Source organism: Echeneis naucrates, chromosome 13 (genome assembly GCF_900963305.1).
Source record: "Echeneis naucrates chromosome 13, fEcheNa1.1, whole genome shotgun sequence".
Lineage (NCBI taxonomy): Eukaryota > Metazoa > Chordata > Actinopteri > Carangiformes > Echeneidae > Echeneis > Echeneis naucrates.
The window spans coordinates 6,921,672-6,947,344 of NC_042523.1; the positions used below are offsets into that span (position 1 = coordinate 6,921,672).

Sequence of the window (25,673 nt, forward strand, 5' to 3'; positions counted from 1 at the left end):
CAGTGACTCCGAGATAGCTACCAGAATGAGCTGAGCAAAATGCAAAGAAATCAAATATGAGATTCACAAACAAGCCTAATGTTGTGAGAGGAACCACAATGGATACCCCAACGGGCAAATCTGACTTTCTTTTTTTTTTGGAAAGCAGCCATATTAAATCATTTTCTGCATACAGCATTAAAAGCTAATCATATTAATGAAGAAGATACTAAATTATAGAGCAGCGGTTAAGTGGAAGAGCTCAGACCAGGAAGATGGTGGCTTTCTGCCAGAGCAGGCAGCACTCTTTCATGACTAAACACATACATCTCATTAGCACGGCTTTAAAGGATCCTTTCACAACAAACTCAATTTCAAGCCAATCAAACTCATTTGTGCAATCGAACATGGAACATAAAAAAAAAAAAAAACAGGACAAAACATTAACACAAGAGCAGCTGACATTTGTTAGTGTGAGCAGGATGTGTATCAACAGAAAGAACTACAGCAAACTGCTAGAAAACCACCCAAATCAACACATCCAAGTTTGACTGTGGCGAAACTATTTGTAGGAGAAACTTCAGTCAGCATCGAACAGTGGATGACACCTGAGCCACAACATGAATGAGAGTAAATCTGTCATACGAGGCAGAGTGATAAGAGCACAAAAGAAAAGTAGCTGGCTAACGAAGGATGGAGCAGACTTGGCTTTGACAACGCCTTCAGAAGTTCATTGTAGCTACCACGCAAATCCTGCAATTCTCCTCCGCACTGTTAACTCTCAGAAATGAACACTATGTGTCAACAGGACAGTTACAAGGTTCGGGTTGATAGGTCAGGATATGAAGGTAAGGTCAGGAATGGACCCTACACATAAACAATGTTTCCACGGTAAGCTCTGTAACTGTAGAGAAAGCTGCCTAATGGGGTTTACGCTGTGTAAGTGCTAAAGGACAAAATTCTGCCGTTTGACTAGTGGATACACTTTTTAATTCTCCAGTCACACACACAGATTTATGCAACTTGACATGACATCGCCCATTGGTCTGTGAAGTGCTTTTTTCTTCTCCTTTTTTAAGCCCAGAGTTTGCAATTTCCCATTTGTCGGAGAAGGTGGAACTGAGACGGAGCGAGGGATAGATATAACCTGCTCTGTACTCTATCCTAATTGTCAGACAGGTCACCGTGGGTGGTACAGTCTGTCAATCACACGCCTTGATGCGTACCCTGCTTTATGGTCTTCTTTGCTCTAAATGGGACTATAATTCAAATTTGGTGAATGTTCCAAGTTACAAAATGAATGAATTGACCCAATATTCTGCCTAAACTTTAGGCAGGTGTTGGTGTATAATGAACACTGGACAAGTTTTAGGCCCTAAAGCCGACAGCAAAACCTCGCGGCGACGCCCCTGTGTCACCTGCAGGTTTATGAACTGCCATTTTCAAGCCTGGAGTTTATAATTTGGCACTTGGAATCTTTTTAAAACCCGAGGAAGCCATATTTGGAGGAGAAGGTGGATCTGTTCATCTCTGGGCTGTATCCGTGGTTGTCAGGCAGATGCCCAGTCTGTCCATCACGGGGACTTCAATACAATCTAACACTCCCTGATGTTCATTAGATGAAAGTTTCAAGCACTTCTGCATTGGCTTCGCTTTATAGACCGGGAGTCTAGGTGCATATTTATAGACACACAGCAGAGTATATGAAAGGGAGCCATTTTGAACATTGCTTGTCCAGTTAAAATGTCCTATGTGAAAATGTATCTGAGATGAAAGGTCAATATCCCAAATCCAAATGACAATAATAAGAAGAAACAGGCAGCATGTTTGTACCTTTCTGGCAATGTGAAGAGTTTTGCTTGACAGTTGCAACTACAGAAAAAGTTTTTAAACTAAAAATATTAGGATAAACATGTTACTTTGTGATGCTACTGGCAAATTACATTTGGAAACAACAAAGAGACGGAAAAAATATTGGTCCAAAGTTTTAATCCTTCATTTTTAATTTTTTGGAGATATTTCTGGAGCTGTCTCATAGACGCCCACAATTCCTTTTGATGTTTTTCAGCTCTGAGCAGCTCCTTCATTACAGTACATACGTGCACTGTGTTGTGGGACAATGGTGCCCATCAACAGCCCTCTCAAAAGCCATTTAATATGCATGACATTTTTGAGTACACTTAATTTTGTCACTTTTTCAGCGCGAATGTACAACACCCTCAAAAGCTTGTTAGAATTACTATGCAGAGTGGGATAGTGATATAATGTAGGTTATTAGAAGAGTGGTCTAAAGATTAGACTTGACGCCAGCAGTCCTGGAATTATAATTGGTGTATACTTCATAGTTAGGACTGAGTGACATTCAACAAAAGATGAACTTTGATGGGTCAAAAGTGTGACGTTGGGAATATTTACCTTCATGGAGTTTGGACGACCGTTGAAGGGATGGGATTCACTGAAGAACTCTGTGTTGTGATCCAAACGCCCATGACCGCCGTACAGAGTCTCATCTGTATCCAGCTTGATTTTGTATCTGAAGAAGTAGTTAAGGTGCAAAAGCAGTGATTATACGATCTAAGACATAAGAACCATGAGAGGGTTTTTATCTCCGGTGTTTTTGGTGTGCAGACTTGGTTAAGCGGTGCTCAGCTGGTTTATTCTCATTGAAATCCTCACATCCATCAGCATTCATCTCCTCCTCGCAGCGCTGCAAAGCAACAGTGCAGAGCTCTAACAGACAAAGGGAACACTGCCTGAAATTAACATAAATACAAAAGCGATTCAGCCATGGCTCAACCATCCAGCCTGCCTGTCTAATTTATCTAATTCACTGCATAAATAATGGATGTGATAAAAAAAAATGATCCAAATGACTGACAACAGATACACGCAAATGAAGGATCCACTCTTCCTCTAGGGCCCATGATTGTCAAAGTGAGAGCAAATCACTACAAATCAGGTACACAAATGAGAGCCAAGATATTCTTCCCACACAAGTTTGTATTTCAGCTATTCGGTAGTCATTTCATATTTTTAAGTCTAATATTAATCATAAGAACACTGTATCAACTTCAAACCTTTAAGTTAATCAGTATATTGTTTGTACGTGTGACATTTAAGGGTTTCTTTCAATTGATCAGTGGCATCTGTAAAACAATAAACAGTTAGGGATGGTTCCTTGCTGCACTGAGACAGTTACAGAGTAAAAAAAAAACAAAACAACCGCCTTTGATCATATATGGAATGGATGCATATACAGTACGTGTGCGGGTGGATGTGGGAGGATGAGGAGTGAGGGAAGTTCCCTTGCCATCGCTTTATCTTTTAACTTTCTGCACAATCTCTCCACTGTGATTCTAAGCATGGCTGCTCAGCTTCGAGCTTACCACTGCTTCATGAAATATGCACGCTCTTAAACAAGACGCACCAACATGGAAAGTCACTGCATCAAATATAACGATATAATAATATGTAAATCACGCCACATGCTCCGTGGAGGGCATCAACGTATACCCACCCTTCTTATACAGTGCAGAATCCGGTTGATTACATGAGGACTCTTAAATTGAGGGAAATGGACAACACTGCCTAATGTGATATCTAAATTGCCAGGAAAGAGCTGAAGCAACAGTTTTCTGAGCAAGAAAGTGCTTGACGTTAGTGCGCACCCCCATCCTGTTGCTTAACAAAAAACAAAAGAGATGTCGGAATCAGTTACAAGGCCGTTATTAGTGTCAGAGGAACTATTTAAGACATTTTATATGTCAGGTTTAGAAATGAAAGAAAGTTCCCTTTGACAAGGAGGTCTAATATATATTTCCATCTCAAATGTTCACTCCAAGTCAGGTTTTGCTTCACTCATGCCAGTCAGGAAACCTTAAAGATGTGCACTCTGATGTCCTTGAATAATGTGTATAGTCCTTAAACAGTGCAGTGCTTTATTAACTTAGGCATGGGGAGCATTGAGGAGTGGTGCCGTAACAAACACTAAGGGAGAGGAGCAGACATGCAAACAGTCCCGTAATTGGCTGGCTAAATAATCACCTTATCTCCCTATAGGCGGTCTTCGGGAGAGCGAGTGTGTTCCTGGAACGCAGGCTCGTTCTGCCCCGGAGCCGGGAAAATTCAGCTGTTGCTGCCTGCTTGTCTGCTTTGTTAGTGATGATTAAAAAGAAGTGCAGCCCCATGCATTGTTTTTGGTGAGAAGAGAAAGCCCCTCCTTCACACCTCCTCTGTTCTACTCACCGCTGTGTTAGTTTATTAACATAACAAACTCATTTTTCTGTGGAGCTTTTACACTAACTACCGGAAGAATATGCAAATGTTTTCACAAAGGCTGTAATGCATTTAGGAAACGGAGGATACATGTAATTTCAGACATAAATCCTCCCAATACAAACAATAAACATTGTCATAAACTACCTTAACTAGGATGAATGTAATATTTTTGTGAACCGCAAATATTTTCCGATAACATGACATGTCATTATGTGTAACAACGTGATTCAGAGGTGATTTAGAGCATTGGGAACTACACTACTACAGTCTTCCTTCACACTATTTGCCACTCCAGCAGAATGCATGTGTACGAGTCCTGAGGTCGTTCTAAACACCTACCTCACCTCTGACAAGATAATGGCCCTGTTTTAAAAGCTTTTTTTCTATCTCTAATTTTAGATTGAAGTTTTTTTTAATTTGGCCTACGGCATCAGTTCTTATCTACGGCCATTTCTCGACTGATGAGGCTGAATTTTAATTTCTCCTCTGCTCCTGTGTTAATGTCGTGGTGACTGCTAAAGATTATTGTCACTGTTGAATTTGGCAATTTTGCTAAAAAAAAAAAAAAAAAAAAAAAATATATATATATATATATATATATATGTATATGTGTATGTATAGAGTTTTTGAAATTAATTTATGAGAAGGATGCCCTTTTTGTTCCCTCCTTTTGTTTTCTTCAGCACCCATCTCTGTCTGTGCACGCCCCTGACTGTTCGTGTGCGCGTTCTTGACACAGAGTGCATTCGAGATGATGCATAGTTACAGTCATTCCTGGCAAACTCCTACTCTGGAAGGAAGTGAGAACCAGCTGAAATTGGTAGTTGGAAGCTTTGAGTGATTACGTCTTTGTTTGTGACCACAGACGGCTGCAACTACAGCTTGCCATGCTGCTGTAAAGTATTATCAATAATGGCTTTGTGAGTAAAGGGGAAGCTTTAAGAACACAATCAATTTCATCCAATGGGCAGACAGAAAAGAGGGCGCTTGATGATTAGAGCCATTGATGACCTGAAAAGAATCTGGCCATGACCATAATTGCACACCGAGCAGTTTCTCCATCAGCTCGTCTGGATTTTTTTTTTTCCTCTGGCTTTATGAAAGTGAAAGCACCCTGGCATGGGCGAACAAGAGTTAAGATGTGTGTGCAATCCGAAGAATGTGGCACGGCCTTGTAAAGCATTTTAAATATCACATCTTGCCTTTTCAGATCTGACTTTTCCCTGCTTTCTGCCCAGTTGGTGGAAGTTACATCAGAGTGCAAGAAAACGGGAGAAACAGTTTCTGTCAGAGGAGAATAAGAAATGGCAGCAGCAGAGACACACAAACTGGTGGAAAGTAGGACTCTTAAAGGCTATTCATTTCAAAATAAAGTGCTAGCCATCTCTTTTTGTGAAGAGCACGACACTTAGTACTATTTAACAGCCTTGAGCTCACCTGTTATATTTTTCACGCTGCTTTGTTTGGTTGTAACAGTTCTGGGGAGATCCAGAGATTTGTCCAAATTTTCATACAAAGAGATGGTGATCCATTTCATTCTGAAATTGTCGTAGAGAATGAAATATACCTCCACAGCTGTACATTTAGACAAAGGACGCGGGTTGGGTTGTTGAACTTGCTGTCAGAAAGTGCCGCCTGAAAAGGTAAACGATGAGTTGTATTTTCCTAGCTTCATCCCTCTTTCTACCTCTTTTTCTGTAACCCTTGTTTTGCAGTTACCGAATAAAGAGCATGCCAACTGTTAATAGTGGAAACAAAAGAATAAAACATCCATTTGCATTTATGGACTGACTTCTTGGATCAACTTTGATCACGGTACTTACCGTGTTTGCAACAGTTTTCCTGTGCAAAGTGGGTAAATTACCTTTTTTTCCCCACAGTTGGTTTGAGTGCGTTGTTACTTTGCCCGTTTTAACCATTGAGGCAGAATGTGCAGATGATGTGAGAGCAGATTCTTTGTCTTAATTTCAGTGTATTGAGTCTTTTCTGGCCTTTTTTGATAATACGGTCTACAAAGAGGTGGCTGCCAAGAAATGTTGACTACCGTAAATAAATGTGGTGTAAATGAAATGAGCTGAGTTTTTGGGTAATTGAGTTGCAGATTATTGTTTGAGCGCCAGGCTTGATTCACCTGTTCATGATTGTGTGCTTTCTCGTAATGGAAGATGCAGGAAAAAAAGGTTACTTACAAATATTAAAGCAGAGTTATTATTATTTTTATCTACAAAGAAAGCAGCAGGTATTTTGGCTTGTGCTAACCTGTGTGATTGTTTTTGGGTTTTTTTTAAATCTAGATTTGAGGAATTACTTCATGGAGTACATTGTCAACATAATGAGAGAAATGATAGTGCAAACTATAAATATAAGGGCAAAGCTGTAATAAAATAGAACTTTCCTGACGAAGAGGCTCATCTATTTGTTTACAACGTTTGAACACGGCACCGTTTGGTATCACAGATTAAGCCTCTGGATTGATGAGGATGTCTGTGGATGATATCTGGTGGTTACAACCTGATAGGATCTCATGCAGAGCAACGTAATGCATCTTTGTTTACGCAATACATCTTGATGTATCTTACAGGAGGCAGATGCACATATTGCTCCCGCAATTTATTCCCGATAATATCAGTGTAAATTATTGCCACAGAACTGCAGATTTTCTACTAAATTCCAGTTAGTTAATGTCAAAGCGCCTGCATTTGAATTATTCCACACGCGGTTCAAGAGACAGAGAATGATGACCTGACACAATCTCAACTGTCTATCGGCACCAGGTAAATCTAAGACCAATCTGCCCTGACAGGTACAGCTTTCATGACGGGCTCTAACTGGGATTTCAAATACTCCAACCAGCCAGATAAAGCCAACCGCCTGAAGAATGTGTCCAGAATGTGACTCCATGAGTCAGAGAGAAAATAATAAAAAACAGTGATGGTTTGAGTGCCTGTCGAAAAGCTGACATTGACTGCATTTTAATGGCCAACGTTTTCAGTGAGGTGCTTCACTTTCTCTCATATTCCTCGTGGAGAGAGAGAGAGAAAGAGAAAGGGTGTGCGTGTGTGGGGGGGGGGGCACGCATTCAAAAGAGGACAATGAGAAGCAATAAAAACATTGTCTAGAAATATGAAGAGGCCAAAAAGTCACTAAGCATCGAGCTCTGGACTTCTGCTGAGGGATGATGGCTTTATCGTTACTTATTTGTTGTGACATTAAGACAGCGGAATTTCAGTTTTATACATTATAACCAAATCGGTTATTTCGCTGCAACACATCTCCACAGCATCAAATGGATTTTCTTTTTTTTTCTTTTTTTTTTTTTTTTGTTGCCTGATACTGACATTTTTTTGCAGTGCTCCTATGAATATTTTTTTTGTTAATTACAGAAACCTCCTTAAAATCCATCCCAGCTAACGTGCAGCCAACATGACAAAGGGCAGCTAAAAGTACCCAAACTGTGTTTTTTTCCAAAGAGAGACACCCTCTGCTATCATACACTACATACCAGATTGCCGAAGGAAATTACACCCATATTGGATCCATTTTCAGTGGTACACAGCATGGTCAGCAGGATCCAGCTATTATTTCCTGATACCAGAGTGGCGTGGGGCTCCTCTGTGACATCCCTGACCCTCACACGCGTAGAAGAAAGTTTAAGTATATGACAGCTGAGTGTAATGAAAAAGCACTTTTGGACTCTTTGAGCTTGTCTTGTTTACCTCCTCTGCCTCTGAGTGGCACTTTCATCTGTCTTCCCCCCTAATTGGATCCTCTGCACACATTCCCATCGGAGGATCTGCATCTCCTCATACACACGGCACATTTACCTTCCTCACACACACGGCACGTTTGCCTTTATGTGTTTACTGCCTCTCTGTATAATGACAGCCAGAGCTTTGCCCTCACATTTATTTGCATTTCCTCTCAACCCACCCAGTGTCTGAGGGCTCTCCTTAAACATCAAAAGGAGCACCAGGAGGAAAAGATGCGGTTCCATCTAAATGAAAATAAACCCTCAAAAATGGTGTTACAGATACTGTGCAGCAAGGCTATTAGTGCTGTGCCCAAGATTTACCCCATCAACGCAGAGCTGAAAACATGATGCAGAACACACAATAATTGCACATCAAACAGGCTCACAATTAACACAGGGTATTAAAAGAATAGAAGTTACTCCTATTATTTTTTAATCATCAACTAAACTCCATTATTATTCTCTCACTATTCATGTTTAATAACATGTTTTGGGGTGGTTGTCCCACTTTTAGATGCTAATTTGTTTCTTTCATCCACTTTCATAATTATGCTACCCAGGCATCATTTACATTACAACCTAGTTATCTTTGTAATGATATAATAATTGCTCGATAATGTAACCCAGAGAAATACAATGAATTGCCCCATGGGACAATTTGAATTGTAATAAACCATATTGCTGGTTGACATACTGACAAGATCAGGCTAACACTGTGAGAAAAGTCGAATTTCAATTTGTATATTTCTTTGCATTTTGACAGTTTCGGTTTTGCTTTTATAATTAGCAAGAAGCATAAAATTATCAGTCTAAATAAAACCCAAAAATATGTGCAGGAGTCAAAGGAACAACTAATGTATAACAACCTCATTGTCAGCCAGTGACTTCATAAACATTTGAGTGAATTGCTCATGTGTGGTGGTTTGAACCGCTGGCGTCCAGAGAAAACTAACAAACTCTGTCAGCGTTTTGACTCTCCGTCACAATATTTAAGTCATAGCTGAAGAAGCAACACAGCTTCGCATCCATCCGGGAAACTGCTGGCGTGAGCTACAGTGGGCCCCAGAAGAGAGTGATGTCCGTTATAATAAATACAAATCTGTCAGATTTCTGTCCCCCTTCACATCCCTGATCATTAAGCCTGCTGTAATCACAACTGTGGGACTCATTAAATTCCTCTGCGCTTCTCGCTGAGAAGACAGACAACCAGCGCTGCTAAAGAGAGCGCTTTCTGAATCACTGCGCTCTGCTATTATTTCTCTCTGATAGCATAACAACATCACTATAAACAACTGACTCATATTCTTCTCAACAGCGACTGCCAAAATGATATCACAAAAGTATTAGCCTCAGAGAAAACACGAGCAGGGAAAATTGTGGATCTTTACAAGTCACAATAACTTTAAATAAGTCTTACAGTGGTTTAGTCCAGTCCAGTCCAGCCTTCAACCTCACATTAACACTTGGTAGTGAACGTGATATAGCTTGTTCCTCTGTGCCGTGGATCAACCTTACTGTCCAAAAGCTATTTAGACCACGTCAATGAGCCACAGTGTTGCACTACATGACACACGCCTTCATTATCTTGAACACACACTGTAGTTTATTTTGAGTCGGTGCCACATACACCATGCTGTTACTGTTTCTGTTACTCATTAGCACTCCAGATCTGCTGCTGAAAATAGTGCCCATCAAATATCCCCAAACAATATGTACTACTGTTAGAGTGAGCTTTGATAATAATTACAGCGCCCAGGTGATTTGGGGAATTATGTGGCCCTGTACTGTAAAATTCTTATTTTTTTGTAGCTTTATTTTTAAATGAACTGCGCTTTGATAGCACTTTTCTAGTCCTATTAACTGCTCAAAGCTCTGTGCCTTTGAAGCCAGTGCAGCTGACCAACACTCTATCACATGGCCATGCCTATGGACAGAGGAAACCCACAGGCAACATGCAAACGCTTGTTTGGATCGTTAAATCCACAGGAGCCACTCCGAGATGTCTGGGAGGTGGACAGGTGGTTTCGTTGGTGGTTGCGAGATTAAAAATGTATTGATTAACCAGAAAAGATCCGCTGGGGAGCATTGCAACAAATACTTGTCAACGTACGGTATTTTAATCATGCCCTCACAAAAAAAGTTCACGTCCTTTCTCGCGCTTTTGAAGTGCCGGTGGGTGCCATTGATGATGCAATCCCTATCTTTCCATTCACTCTCAGTTATAATAGCCTCAGTTGGTGTTTTTTATCAAGTTCATAAAGATTAAGTAAAAAACAAAGACATCATTACTCTGAGAGGCACTGTGAGTGTGCAGTGTGGCGTGAAAGAGGGAAGTTAATGTCTGAAGATTTAGACAAAACAAGCAGTATTACGACGGATGAAGGCTAAAAGGATACTTCCCTGGAACTTCTACACCAATCCTGTAGTTCTGGAAACTCTTACTGGGGTGGAAGTTGAAGATAAAGAGCACATTTGCCCTGTCAAACACAATGACCTTGTCCTCTTCATGCTTGGCGCTGACAAAGGCCTGGAGGGGAAAAAGGGAGAGGAAAGAAAAGCTAATAAAATAGTTCTTCATGAATAATCATTACCTTTCTCATCTTGGATTTAGAGAGTTATAATGGGGAACATTATATCAGTGGTCTTCACATTTCCAAATAGAGTGAGTAACATTCCCTGCATCAACTTTCAGGTGGCACTCATCAGCAGAAAGCGGCAGCCCGGGGTAGTGCAAGGTGCACACTGTCAGCTCTAGACAGCTGCACATGATAAAGCCGCCACTCTCCCGTAGAGCGAGCTACTGTTAACGTGTCATTAGCAGAGATTATCAATGTCACCCGAAACCCTATTTTTAGTTCCTTGTTCCCCAAGCCAATTTCAGGGCAGCATATTCAAAGCTGAATGAGAAGATAAGCGCCTCTGCAACCGGACCGGCAGAGAGGAAGGGAGGTTAAGGAATGAGCTGACAGTCTGGAGTCTCTTACCAAGTCCATTTCTGTGTGAGAAGGCCGCAAAATTTGGTCCATTGCCAAACTCCTACGGCAGACCCTGACTGTTTATACATTGGAAAACAAACACAACCTGCATCCATCAAAGCGGGACCCAAAAAGCATTTACAGTAAATGTGCGGTTTTATTTATAAATAAATAAATGTAAATGCAATCAACAAACTAGGCAGTAATCACAAAATGTGATTATGTTCAGAATACGTTGATGTTTGTCGGCAAAATCCAGATAATTATGAAATATCTTTCAAGTACGCACCAGGAAAGATACGCTCACCTGATATGCAGTCTCCTGCTCTGCTAAGATTCTGTTTCTGTCTCTGCCTGCAGCATCACGCAGAGCTGAAACAATAGCTCTGGGTGAGGCTTAGCCAGGCGATGTGAGCAGGGTACATCCCGACAGTAGCCCTTCTCGTGACCTAAACGCTCTGAATGAAAATAGTTTTGTGAAACCACTGTTGAAATCCAATATTTTTCCACGAACTGCGACCGTCCTCTCTGCTCTTTTAATTTCTTTGCTGGAAACATGAGTTAAGTCAGCTGTGGACACAGGCAGTACACTTGGTGGGGGGAAAAAATTGATTTTTTGACATTTGGTTTTGCCCCCTAGTAAACATTTTATGTTTTCCTGGAGATAGGAGACATTGAAAATACATTTGAAGATGTAACTCACTGCTGGATTATAGGTCACAAATAATTTCTTGACTTTTCTCCTGAGGTTTTTTTAAGGGAACATTATGTTGCTGAATCATATATCTGTGTGTACAAATCACCGAAGTCACAGATGGTGCCAGGCAAATCCCCAGAGACCTGAATATCATGAGCATATCTTAATACAACGTTCAATGCAATGTCAGGGCGCATTGCACTGAACGTTATATAAATAAAGGTAGATTTAAATTATGTGACTAGAAAATAGAAGCAATTGCTATAGCTGGCATCCCGCTGGTTAAGTAAACCTGAGCAGAAAGCAGACTACAATGAATGCAATAGCCTGCTCCCTAATGTGTACGGATTTATTTCCATTTCATCGCAGTGCAAGACCTTAAGTGATACTATCACAGCAGTAAGAGGAGCCTCAGTTCATGTCCAGAGTTTGACCTTTTGAAGCTCGCGGCTGCACATCTTCAAAAGAGGTGGGCACAAATCTCGCTTTTAAGCAACGTCTGCCTAGTTCACTCATATGTGAGACGACGAGGAGAGCCGCCGACAGATCCGCTCTCCTGCTTCTCAATTTAACTGCAGAATGCCCTTGGATCTTCACACCACAGTGAAATATTGAACCTGAGCTATAGAATATTCCCACTCAGCGCGATTACCTTGGCAATGTCATTGATAAGCTGTATAGGAGTCAGGCTCATCTTGTTATTACGGCTGAATCTCTGAGCAGTTATTGGCGTTATCTGGGAATAATGTTCTACAAAGTCTTTTTCTGATGTATCAATCCCAGAATAAGACCTTTTCTTTTTCTTTTTCTTTTTTGTCGCAGCTGTTTCCAACGATAGAGACCAGAAGCACAAGGAAAGTCTAAAGAAACCGCTGGAACTGATTTCGAGTTTGCAAGGTTTACGTTTCAAGAATCAAAGACAAATACATAATTTTTTGAAAAATTATTTGAAAACTGTGATCTTGACATTAATACATTTCTTTGAAAGACTGACAACAATCTGTTCAAACCTTTGTGATGATCAGAGAGTAAATACTTGGCTGCATAATGTTACGACAGACTTTTAGGGGGAGTGATGAAAAAACTACATTTGTGTTTCTGTGATCCTAGCAAAAGAAAACATGAGATATAATTGTATGCACGTCCTCTCCAGCTTTAAATACAAAGTAGATACTGCCGTGCCATCAAATTTTTAAGATATAATCCTTGTGATGGATGGTCATTCCTGCTCCCTACACATTACAGCTGCCCAGGGCTTCACGCACGATTCAACTCAGCAGAAATGACAACATTTTGACTGCCATTACATCATCTTACAGTACAATTTAGCTCCTGATTTGAGTTTAAACAACAACAACAACAACAAAAAAAAAAAAAAAAAACACTTTTGTGATGTCTTAAGTATACAGTCCAAGAATGTCATCTTCTATATGTTTTACATAAAAAGCCATTGAAACTGCCAAGAAAAACAACACCCAATGTGTAGCGGTCAGTGTCGGTGCCAAATGTATGCATCTTTCCTGCCAATAGCATCCTTTGGGGATCAGCATTCACTCCAATTTCCCCCGAAAAGCGAGAAGAGAAACCAGCCAGGGTCTGCCTCTCATTTGCTTTACCTTCAAAGCTTTGTTTCATCCAACTGTAAAAGGTGTAAGGGGCTCCAGTAAGTCAGAACATGTGTCTGATTGATAGGCCAATATTGCTGAAATTATCCTTGTGAACCAGACATGCCTCTAATTATGCTCTTTGATACATTTCCTACTTTGCTGCATTTGCCTGCTGTTTGTCGAGCAGCAATGTGGAGGTGAGAGTGTTAGGCACCAAGGTGAAGTCGTCCTAATCAGAAGACTGATTCCTGGGGAAATGAGGGGGGATATTTTTTGAATCAATTACACAGATTTATTCCTAATCCCTGTCAATTTAGCCAGACTCTCCATTTGCATTATCCTATTACTTTGCTGCCAGCTCCTCAAGAGAAAAACATCTCTTCTTTTCTCCCATAGGCTTCGATTGCAGGCAAAGAGGGAAGCTACAGGAGGGTGAGTGAAATCACTGTGTATTACAGTTCACCTTGACACCAGCCAGAGTAACAAGACATTTCCAAAATGAACTCCCTTTATGGTATATTTGTCTGCTGCCTGACTTTAGCACCTAAGTCCCAAGACTACACCATAATTTTGAGAGTATACATGTGTAGAGATGGTAGTTTCAGAATACATTTTCTGTGAAATAGAAATATTCCTTCAAGAAATAAATCCTTTCTGAACAATCATCCGGGACACTAAAAATCATTAAATACTCTGCATGTGACTAAAACGGAGCTGTGATATTGTGTTTTTATTTATTATTTATTTTGTTATCGGGCCTACTGTGGAGTGAGCATGTGATGTCCTTACAGGTTGGGCAGCCAGCCAGCCGTACTTGTCTTCGGTGCGGTTCATGTCCCGGTCAAAGGCGTAAAGCTGATGGTAGCGGAGGTGATCCATATCCACTAGGTTAAACTGCCGCCGGGCATAGTGGTAACTGTGATTGTTCCCCACTCTGGGGAAATCCAGCCACTCAGGATGGCCAAACTCATTCCCTGCAACACAGAAAGTATTATTAAAGAGTGTGCATTATGAAGGGGGAAGCAGTCGGTCTTTGCGAATTAGAATACCCTTTCCGTGGCGTGCTATTTCGGGATATTTTCAGGTTTTGTGCAGTTATTAAGAAGACAAAAGAAAGATGGAGATCAAAGAGACCAGAGTCAGCGACTGTCTACAGCCTCTTTGTAACCCCAGCAGAGGTTAGCATTTCCATTTTAAAACAGAGGCATAAAGCTCTTGCAACATTTTCACTTACTACAGCGTGCCAACTTTCCACGTCACAGAGGAGGCTGCCCTTTCATTAGTCGAGGTTTAAACGAAAAGCCAACACAAGTGAAAACACTGCAAATAAATCCCATAACTTTTATCTCGGTTTCACTTTTTCAACAAATATATGCAAAAAAAAGAACCATTCAGCAGGATATATTTATTTATTATTTCCCCATAAAGGGGAACAAACTTCAAGTCAGTGTTGAAAATGAGGTGAAACTGCGGGAGAAAAGAAAAATGTACGTGTGACACAAAAAGATGGAATTCTGTGAGACATATCTCTTCATCACTCTGTTGATTAAATCCCTTGAAAAATGGTATGAAATTCTCTGCCACCTAACAACCACCGTGCTTTTAATTTCTTCCTCACCACAACTTCAGAATAGCAACACAGATGCAAACACGGTCCAGACGTAAAAGGCGAATGCAGCAAAGTAGAGCAAACGGCAGTCCCTTTACTATGTTGCTGTCATGGCAGGAGATGAGATAATGAATCCGTCATCGGATGTCATGACAACATCATAAAACAACAGCCAGGATAATTGAATTCCCAGCAGAGGAAGAACTACACAGACAAGAGACAGAGGAAGATGTATGGCAGCAGAACAGAGGCCAGTTGTTTATTTGGTGCACACAGTCCCCATCTTATTAAGAAGAGAGAGGGGGGGAAAAAATAAAAAATAAAAAAAAAACTCTGAGTGATGGGATGAAGTGGAATGGACAGGGAGTGACAGCAGATTCTAATGAAATACATTATGTAGGTGTTAAAGAAGTACTGAACAATAAGGCGCGGACTGCCAGCAGAACAAGCCCACTGCGGCACTTGCCTAGGAATTAGGGCAGCAACGCAGAGAGAGAGAGGGGGGGGGGGGGAGAGAAAGAGAGAGAGAGAGAGCCTTTTCTTGTAACATCTGCATGAATAACAAGCCTCCCACACAGCTGAACTTGAAATGTAAAGGAGAGAATTACACCTCAAACTTGCAACACAGGCAGATACAGGCGGACTTTCTTCCCTGCGTCAGTGCACTATGCATCACACATTTACTGTAATTCCCAGATGAATATTTCAGCTGTGTTTTACATTAGTATGGCTTTAATTAGTCCTCTGTGCAAAAGTAAAAGCAAATGTCAAAGTTCAACATGCTACTTTTTCATGCTCACTAATGTTAAAAAATTTCTAATATTGCACACACAAACACACTGCCCTTCAACAAATAGGAAATTATCTCAATAACTTAATAGTGAGTAATTCCACGATCTGAAAGCCTGGGAGAATTAATGAGAACCACAAATCTCTGTGTCTCGGCTGATTTAGATGATGCTATACACATTTAACATTTCAAAGTGCTCTGCAGGAATGGTGCCACGCTGAAGGTCAAAAAGTCTGGTAAATCAATAAGATTCCTCCTATTAAGAACACTTATTTTATTTTTCATATACGTTGCCTATAAAGCTGTTTTTTTGCACTTGCACTGTTACGCAACGGAAGGACAGAGGATCACCAAAACCCTTGGGTTTCTCCCTCTTGGAGGATGAGTTCACATTGCATTTTATAACGATGTGGCCAATTAACTGTCCATATCGTGGTGATAAAATGACAATGAATAATAATAAATGATGGATTGTTGTTTGAATTGTTTGAGGTAGGAACCCCTTGCTGCTGAGGTAGCATATTGGCAATACTGGAATCAAAGTAATTCCAGTAAATATATTTAATAACATAGTGTAACTCTGCTAAATATATATATATATATATATATATATATATATAAAAACTTTTGCTTTGATCGTCTTGATCCATTTTGGTTGCATAAGATGAAACAGCCACTCTGCATTTTTACATACTTCAAATTGCCTGAACTGCGTGCGCTCAGCAAGTCAGAATGGGTTAAGAAACCCTACTGGAGCTTTTGTAATGGCAGGAACAAGCCTGCTTTTCATCTACTCTTCTACTCCTCCCTCACCAGTGTCTCTTCAGTTCTGAGAATGCTGCCATGAGGGATCAGCCACCATCCGGAGCGTACGGATCACATGGCTTTGTCATCAGATGACAAGATGGCAGCGGGGCTGGAAGTATTATAGAACAGATTCACTGCAGGTGAATCTCCTGCCTAATGTAATAGAGGCATACAGCAGTGTAAGGTGAATCTGTGCCCTGGGCGGAAGAAAACGCCACCCCTTTTGGCAGGACCGAAGAGGGAGCCTTCTCGTCCTTCCTCACAGAGTGTTTCAGTGAGACTTTCCCAGTAACCCCCGTAAACTCCAAGGCAGTTTTCACGTTGTTGTGGTTTAAACGCCCTCTCGGTTTGAGCTTCCTTTTTTAAATCTGCAGGCCAAATGAGCAATTTCAGCGTTACAGTTGGCTGTAACATGTTAGTCATTGCCCCGGGCACAGGTGGCAGATATGTCTGGTAGGCATGAGTGCCCTCAAGCAAAAAAAATAAAATAAAATAAAAATAAAAATAAATAAACAAATAATAATAAGGCAATGAGGTTTTTGCGAGTGCCCTGCTGCCACTAGGGGGACTGTATAGTGTCAATCTCCCCTGCTACCCTGTGTTTTCAGCGCCTCAAGGAAGAATTCAATCCAAGACTTTTACTGAGCTGTCCAAATCATCTTCCCACCTCTGCACTACATCCATACCACTGTGCTGTTCAACACACGGAGAAAGGCTTTATTATTAATGTGTATTGAGCTGAAATCTGTGTAGTGCACAATAGAAAGCAATGTTAGATCTAAGCTACCTCTGGACAACTGCCTCTTTTGAACCGAAGTAGGAAATATGGAAATTTCTCAGTGTCCAGCAGTAATGGGATGGACAACTTGGAGGCCAGTGTTGCAGCAGGCAGTGGATGCTTAATACAGAATATCGGGACTTTGGATGGTGATGTGACAGTGCTGAATCAATCATTCCTGTTATATGTATATGATCGCTGCATTTCAGCCAGAGCAAGAAGATTCCTTCCTGGCTGATTTACTGGATGTATATTGTAAAATTTGATGTGCACTGTCGGTGCCGATGGTAAACACTGACACTTTAAATTGTTCTTAGACGACAAAAGTGAAGAGCATGACAGGCAAGTAACAATTTATACCTCACCTGCATGTTTTTTAATGAAGCATTCAATTCTACAATAGAGTGCTGCAGGAATTAGAAATGAGTTCACATTTTAATTCACTCTCTCATCTCAAAGTCTTTGGTTAACACAAGCTCAAGGAATTTTCATATATTATTCCATGACATAAAATGCATCAGTGAATATATACCCCGGTTGTGATTTATTTAAGCTTTTATGCCTCTTAAAAAGTCTGTCTAGCAAGTCGCTAATTGAGAGTGTTGAGGTTGTTGGGACATAAAACTCCGTCATGCCGAGCACGAATACCAAGCTGTTCACCGGTCCATTTTAGCAGCCTCGTTATGTTTATTCCGATGCGTTTGCATACCATTTGTAGAAAACTTGACAGAGAGAAAAATAAATCGAACAGTGAAAAAGTGTTGAATGTCGTTCATTTTGGAAGTCTCAGCGAGTATCACAACCTACGGTGCACTTGTGAACCTTATCTGAAGGCTCCACTTGTAATGATAGAATTAGATGTACAGAACCCACACTTTCACTTGAAAAGGCAACTAAGGAACAAAGTATTGCACTGAATGAAAGATGAATGAAATGAGAGGCATGCTAAAACTTGACAAGCTTTTCCCTTTTTTTTTTTTTTACTTCACAAAGGCAGTCACTGTAATCTCTGGACTCAGGTAGTCTTCACATGATATCAAGGCATGTCAAGAGGGAGCAATGGTATAAAAGAATACTTTCAAAGGTTGCACTATTGGCTCCTATCTTTAAGTAGTACCTAAGAATGATTAACTTATTCTCCAGGAGAAGAAAAAAAATCCACATTCAGATGCTCTTTCACTGTCAGGCATAAATATGTGATGTTCAATGCATTATTCACTATTTTGGTGCATCAACTCTCAGCATGGCTAGTCAACATCAACACTACTTTTGAGTTCCTACATTTCCCAGAATGACTTTCGACATGCCCTTGGGAAATGAGCTGTCTGTGTTGCACTGCATTGCATACAGTATGCATAGATGGTAGGAATGAGACCAGCCACAAAGGCATTGTACCTTTTTTTTTTTTTTCCTTTTTCTTTTTCTGGTGAGGCAAAAAGTGAGAAAAGGATGAGCACAGCAGCATATAATGCACAGTTCAGCCTGGAAAAAAAAAAAAAAAAATCCATCAAAAAGAAGCTGCTGAACTTCACATAGCACCATCAACGGATCCATGAGGATTCGAGCTACAAATGAATTACATATTCAGATAAGTTCCATGTGTACGACAGCTGAGTCTCTCCAGTTGGGACCCAATTCTGAGCAGCTTTTGAATGTGTTTTGTATTCATGCTGACAAAATTAAGCATTATCAGAGATGCAAGACTGCTTTCAAAATCCGCTTGATTTGTGAGCATGCTGTTCTGAACTCTGGAGTCCCTAAACGCAACTCTCCTTGGGTGGGGATCTTCTCACACCTGCACAGAAATAGCACAAATTCTAGAAGCCATTTAAGTAAGACCTTAACAAAAAAAGAAAAAGCGTTAATAATGCTGTGGGAAACCAGTTTGCTTTCTCTTCAAGTGTACAAAGTAGAAAAATATAAAAAGAATGCGACTTTATCGGTTTTATTCTACTGTAATACAAATCCAGTTTTCAATAAAAAGCAGTACATAACACAAAACAAAACAATTTGTAATCTGAATTTGAACAGGGCTCCCAGCCAAAGAGAAACAGTTGATCATTGATTAGATTGTGCACTCTGGTTGAAGATGTGCTCATCTGTTAAATCACCTGATGTGGCTCAGATTCCGACTGCAGAGTCCAGCACACGTTAAACATGACACCCCCGTAGGCCCGCACAAACTGCCAGTGCTGCACCTTTATGATAAGTTGCTTCGTGGCATTTTTTTTCTTGGCTTGTGTTCATCTCTGCATTTGATTAAAAAAAAAAAAAATCTATTTTTGCCTGCTTGACTTTGTTGATTTCATTGGCCTACAGTACACTCGGAGGCTCACACTGACCACCTAAAGTGATCATGGGTATGTGGCAGTTGCATTCATTCTAAAGCTAAACTAAACCACTTTACAGCACTCCTCCGCTGATAGTGGCAACAATTTCCCCAATCACACGGTAGAATAAGATGGCTGCTTTCTGCTCGCTGTCGCTCACCTTCTGTCACTATTTATGCCAAATAAAGTCATGCTGCCAGTCTGAAGTGAGGCTTGCGACCAACTGTTTCTCCTTGTGTGAGGCTGTTTTTTCTTTTTTGACCACCAGGGAAAATAAGTGAAGACTTCAAGCGCTGGTAAGCACAGAGCCACATGCTGTCAGTGATGGAAATAAATTTAGCTTTTTGATTTACACCCACAGGCCCATGAAGCACTGATGATGCAGAACAGACTGCTGAAACAGTCCAGTGAAAGAGTTACCTGTCAGCCCATGTGACTTTATGTTTACAACTCTTAGTTTGTTTGTAATAACTCAGTGTGAACCCTACACACTAGAACCAAAGAGCAACAATGGATCATTTTTTCCCCTCTGGTGTAGAGCAAGGGAGCTGAACTACAGCTGTAAACAAAGAGAGGGCTTAACAATAAGCAACAGATACTGCTATTCCACGCTGCACTCAAAAAATATATCAATGTGAGGTGACTCTATCTAGTAGCCTGCGTTTGACCCGCACAAGTTAGACCCCCAAACAGAAATGCTAAGTATTTAGCAAAACAATGACTTCACAGGCAAAAAAATGTGGACCTCTCCATTAATGACCACTCTGCATTCAAGCTGTTCTGTTGTTTTAACTTGGTCTATGAGGGTGTTTGTGTGAAGCCTATGGAGGCAGAGGAGCCATGTCCACATACGCACGCACTAATACACACAAGTAAAAAAAAAAAAAAAAAAAGCCTGCCTGCTAATTTCTCTCTGAGACAGCAAACCCAGATACAGGCCAGGCCTGCACTTCGATAAAAGCTTTTATAAGAGCTACACTTCATTAACGGTGTAAGTGCAGTGGCCTCTTTTGCCTGTATTTACTTTCAGTTTTCCAGTCTTATTATTTTATAAAGTCTAGTGGAGATGATTGATTTCCTGCACAGGCTGATTCAGTAACCTGTGGAAGCCTCTGCCTCTTCTTTTCATTTCAGCTTTAAAGAAACACATTGGACACACCTCCATTAGGTAATCATTTCCCTCTCCTCTATGATAACACGCCAATGTTCCTCCCATATGCCTGCATTAATCACCATGATAATCGGCTTCCTCTGCCTCCTCACAGCTGAACTAAACCAGATAGCACACAGGAAATGTGATGAATTCTCACTTAAAACACACAAAAATGATAAAAAAAAAGAATTTTGCCATTTGTGTTTCACTATATATCTGGGGTTACTTTTATCTGAAATAAAATACTGACAGAAGTTTTTGAATAATATATTATTCAAGGGATTGTGTTTTAAACATTGTTAAATTACAATTACAGCTCTGACTACAATGACATCGAACAGGGCAAACAAAAAAACAAAAAAAACAAAACAAAACCCCAAAGCAGTCAGAAGATCAGACAGGTTATAAACAAGCCATCTGTTTAGTCAGATTACCTAAACTAATGAATCTCGAGGAAAGCTGCTCAGAAGAACTACACATACACACCCCTAAATACCCACACATGATCCAGCAAGTTTATAGATTGTGGCTTTTAGCTTTACTGTTGTATTGTTTATGCGTGAGATGTGAATGCTCTTGTTTCATGTTGTTATTTTCGGTGATGTTGGTGCTTTGACCTCAGTGATGAATTTAACGAGGCCAGTGTCATTATTACTGATTATTAGTGATGTTGGAATGTGGGCGAAAACTATACAAGTAACAGCTATCCATCCATCTTCTACCACTTTTCCATTTCCGGGTCGCGGGTGGTGCTGGAGCCAGTGTATTGCTCTTTCATGTGACTTTCACGAGTATGACAGTACACTGCTGATATTTTTACCGATACTTCTGGCCTTGGCCGGAGAGCCAACCTTTCCCCTATCCTCGTCAAGCTACCTAGCAGGTGAAGTAGCTGACCAAGGCTGTAATATGGGAGGAAGCATTGCTTAGCTGTAATTTGTAAAGTAGTTGTTCTTCAGTGACATTTTTTATGATAAGTTCTTAGAGCCTCTCTGGCCGTCCTGATCACACTGTACGAGCCCATAGCGAGATATTCAAATGGCGCAGCCTCACGTTAGTTTTTAGTTTTTAGTGTCGGATTGTGCTTCAGTGGTCTGCAGCTCATTCTGACCAACTACACAGAGCTCTGCTTGTCAGTTCTGGTTGGAGGTTGGTGAATTAGAACACGATGATAACTCTGAGCTGCCAACGAAGAGCTGTGTTAGTCTGCCAATTTGTGGCTATACGTTTAACACTATACATATTATGTTGGCATGTCATGCTCAAAATATTCCAACAGAAGATCTGCTTTTTGTCTCAATATAGTTGATTATAGAAGCCACACTCAGGAACTGTGCGTACTCACACAACAGTGGGATAAATCACTCAATTACACGCTCACAAAAAAAAAAAAAGGTTTCTTACGAGGAGTGCGTAGTGGTGATTGTGGCTTCACAAAAGCCACTTTAGCTTTTAAAGAAAAAAGGCTAACACTTAGAAAAACATAGTCATAGAAGAGTGACTGGCACGTCCTTCCACTACTGGAGTCCGTCCACAGTGAATAAAGAAATGAATTTTGAGGATGAACTCACAGATGGACTCTGGTTATGTAACAATCCCAAATCACAGCCCCTTTAATATCAGCACAGCAGACTGAAGTTAGCATTTTGTCTAAGCACAGCTGTGAAGGTGCCTCATAAAAGCAAACAGAGGTTAAAATTCAGGAAAAGGTAACAAGTAAAAATGTGAAAAACGTACATAAAATAAAAATGATCATTGTTGAATTGTTAGTTGGAGTGTCAGCACTAAGTAGGAAATAAGTACTTAAAAAAATATCAGAATTAATTAAACTAATACAAAAGGACGAAATTTTTATTGAATGATTTGAATCAATTTTTAAGAATAGAAAAAAATAAGTAGTTTGTCAGATGATGTGGAAACTTTAATTCATACTGGCTCCAATAATGATATGATTAATGGAGGGCAACCATGTTTACAAAAGGTTGTGTCAGACAGCTTTTCAGCTGGCACATCCCATTACTCCTCTACATAACCCTGCATCAGATAAGGGCCTGACAGTGACACAGTCCCCTCAGTAATTAGCAGCACAAGAAGAAGCCAAGGATCAATGTGTTTTCCATTGGAGGGATTCTGAGGAAGGAAGATCAATGAGGACAGGAAAGAGAGTGTCGCATTAGGTTTTAGATGCAGCTCAAAAAAGAAAAATTGTGACCAAAACGCAAAGAGATGGGATAAAATGTGTACTTAATCTTGCTGGATTGATCTCTCGCTACTGAGTTAATGCATATTCCCAGTTTGCACATTAAATAAGCATTACTGGTCCAACGGGAGGGACAAGCACATGCAACCAAAAGGACAAGACTGAAATCACAGGGAGCTCTCAGTGACATTATCTATTTGAAATGTAGGAGGAGAAAGCACTGGTTTTCAATTCGTCCAGGGCCACAGTATAATGGTTGCCTGTTGCATTGTAGCACTCCATGAATACAGAGCGCTGGATAAGTTTTTAGCTCAATAATTTAGACTGTAAATCTGCAAGGTTATCTAAAGTGTCTGTGAGCCCTGAGAGTCAGGAAGTGCAAGTGGTTCCATTCTATCCCTGCCGATGTAATGATAAAACCACTGAGGCGTTTCATTACTGCCATGCCACTTGGCGCTTTAATGTCATTGACACTCCAACATCCTTTATAGTATCCATCTCTCAACATCTCAAATACGAACACTCCCTCTGTCCTCTTGCTGTGTGGTGTTTGCCATTGGTCATGAGTAAATAAATGGGTTTTTCTGGCCTAGGCACTTCAAATTGATTTGCTTGCTCAAACAATTCGCTCTTGCTCAGCACTGGCTAAATGACTCTCCCATCATTGATCCATTGACACGGCATGTCATCTCTGATTCACTTGATTTTCTTTTTGGGGTTTTTTTTTTTTTTTTTTTTTTTTCTTTTCTGGAGCATTTCCCTAAAGTTCATCTATCCAGTGGCCTCAGATGAACTTTAGTGCAGCATCTGCACTATTTTCTGTTCCCTGAGCTTGTTTTTTTTTTTTTTTTTCGGGAAACGTTTGATGGTACCCGCCTTTTAGTTAGCCAGAAAGCAATCCTCAAAAAAAAAAAAAAAGAACAATATTCCTTCCTATACCTCAATAATACAGGTCTGCTTTCCTTATCGCTGCCTTTCAAACCACTAAGGATTATGTGACAAAATGGGCTAAATTAAAGTTTGAAGTGCGAATTTGCTAATTTTGCCCACTCCAGTTTAAGGAAATGGAACAAAATTAGTTGTAATTGTTAGAGAGTAATCATTTTTGAACAAGCTCATATTCAGCTTTATATGGGTCTTTTTCCTGTTTGTAAAACTCTCTTTATACCATGAAACTCTTCTCGACAAATCTATGACATATCTATATTTACACACCCGACAAATGAAATAATGGATGAAAAATACTGACAAAATACACAATTTTATTATCATAATTACTTAATAGTAATAAAATTGTGGAAAAGTGTGCTGTCTGTCTGAATAATAATCAGGGTTGAACCGCGCAAGTATTTTCAATCATGGGTCCACGTACACCCAGAAAAAATAAAGATGGTTAACTGAGGGTAGAGGACACTCATAAGTGAGAGACTATCCATAAGCTCCTGCAGTAAAAGTGGTAATGAATGGCCTCCAGTCTGGATTGGGGCAAACTGTATCAGCAAGAGGAAGCATCTTTGATCTGGTTTTTTTTTAAAGTGCCAGCAGCCAGCAGGACGGGAGACAAGATTCCCATTAGGGGCAGATTTCATCAGGCAATGAGAGCCATGTTTTCAAGACAGGTGACTCTCTCATACACACTCATACTCACGTTCTCTGGTTCAAATTCAAAGTGAAACTAAGTTTAGACAATTCATATGAATAAATAAAATCAGAATTCTAAATGCTTGGCAGATTAGCAGCTCTGGTTCACATTTATCCATTGGACAAAACACTTAAAAGAAAGGTACAGAAGATGCAAATGAATGTACAAATTGTAAACAAGTGCATTTATTTTAGGTATTTCTGCATTCATTTATTCATACGTGCCAATTCTTGCCCCTCACTAAATCCTCACTCCAAAATGACTCTACTCTGACTTGGCATCATAAACGAAATGAATTCTCATAATGAATAGCATGCCCTCTTCACGATCTTTCACTACATGCCTTGTAAAGCTAGATGTTCTGCAGAAAGACCATTCATCGACATTTCAGGTCCATGGTTTGAAACTCCTTTGGCCATTTTGGTTTCCTTTAACAAAACTTTGTCAACTTGTGACTTGTGTTTTTTTTTTTTTTTTTTTACTCGTATCAACTCTTCACAATTTCACAATTCTGGTGCTGCACTGATTGGTTGAGAATGCAAGTAGCACAACGCTTAAGAGCACCAAGAGTACAGCAGAGGGTGCCTTTCAGCTACACTTTAGCCAGAGAATCAGAAAGGAATATTAACTGTCCTTCAACTACCCACATGGGGTCAATTCTCTGACATCTTGTTCATTATGAGCTGCCCTGCAATGATTGTCCATTGAGAACAGCTGCTTTGATTGTGCTCCACATGCACACACACACATACACACACGCACGCACACAAACACACACACACACACATCAAGGCCCTTAGAAGAAATTCGCCAGGTGTTTCACTCTTTTTTCACTTGACTATGGCTGGTCCTCATGGTGAATACTGAGGAGCAATAATGAGTCAAGCACATATGTTGTAGAACAGATTTGATAGTTTGAACTCGAAGCGTGGCCAGATCACCTAGTCACCAGGTGGAGCTAAAATGCTGTGGATCACACACGTAGCCTGAATTTGCATTAAGCCAGAGAGCAGCACGTGCAAGGAAACACCTTTCCTTCAATTTTCTTTCAAGGTCAACTTCCATGTTCAGCAATTA

At 40.3% G+C, this 25,673-nt stretch overlaps 1 protein-coding gene across 2 annotated transcripts in view; it reads right to left on the minus strand.

Moving 5' to 3' along the window:
- Nucleotides 1–25,673, minus strand: part of gbe1b (glucan (1,4-alpha-), branching enzyme 1b) — an 86,178-nt gene that overhangs the window by 12,472 nt on the left and 48,033 nt on the right. For both annotated transcript variants that reach the window (XM_029518209.1, XM_029518208.1), the window contains 3 exons: nt 14,077–14,261; nt 10,405–10,535; nt 2,395–2,512 (listed from right to left, as the gene is read on the minus strand). In XM_029518209.1, the coding sequence (XP_029374069.1) occupies nt 2,395–2,512; nt 10,405–10,535; nt 14,077–14,261 (434 nt within the window). The remainder of the gene's footprint in view (nt 1–2,394; nt 2,513–10,404; nt 10,536–14,076; nt 14,262–25,673) is intronic.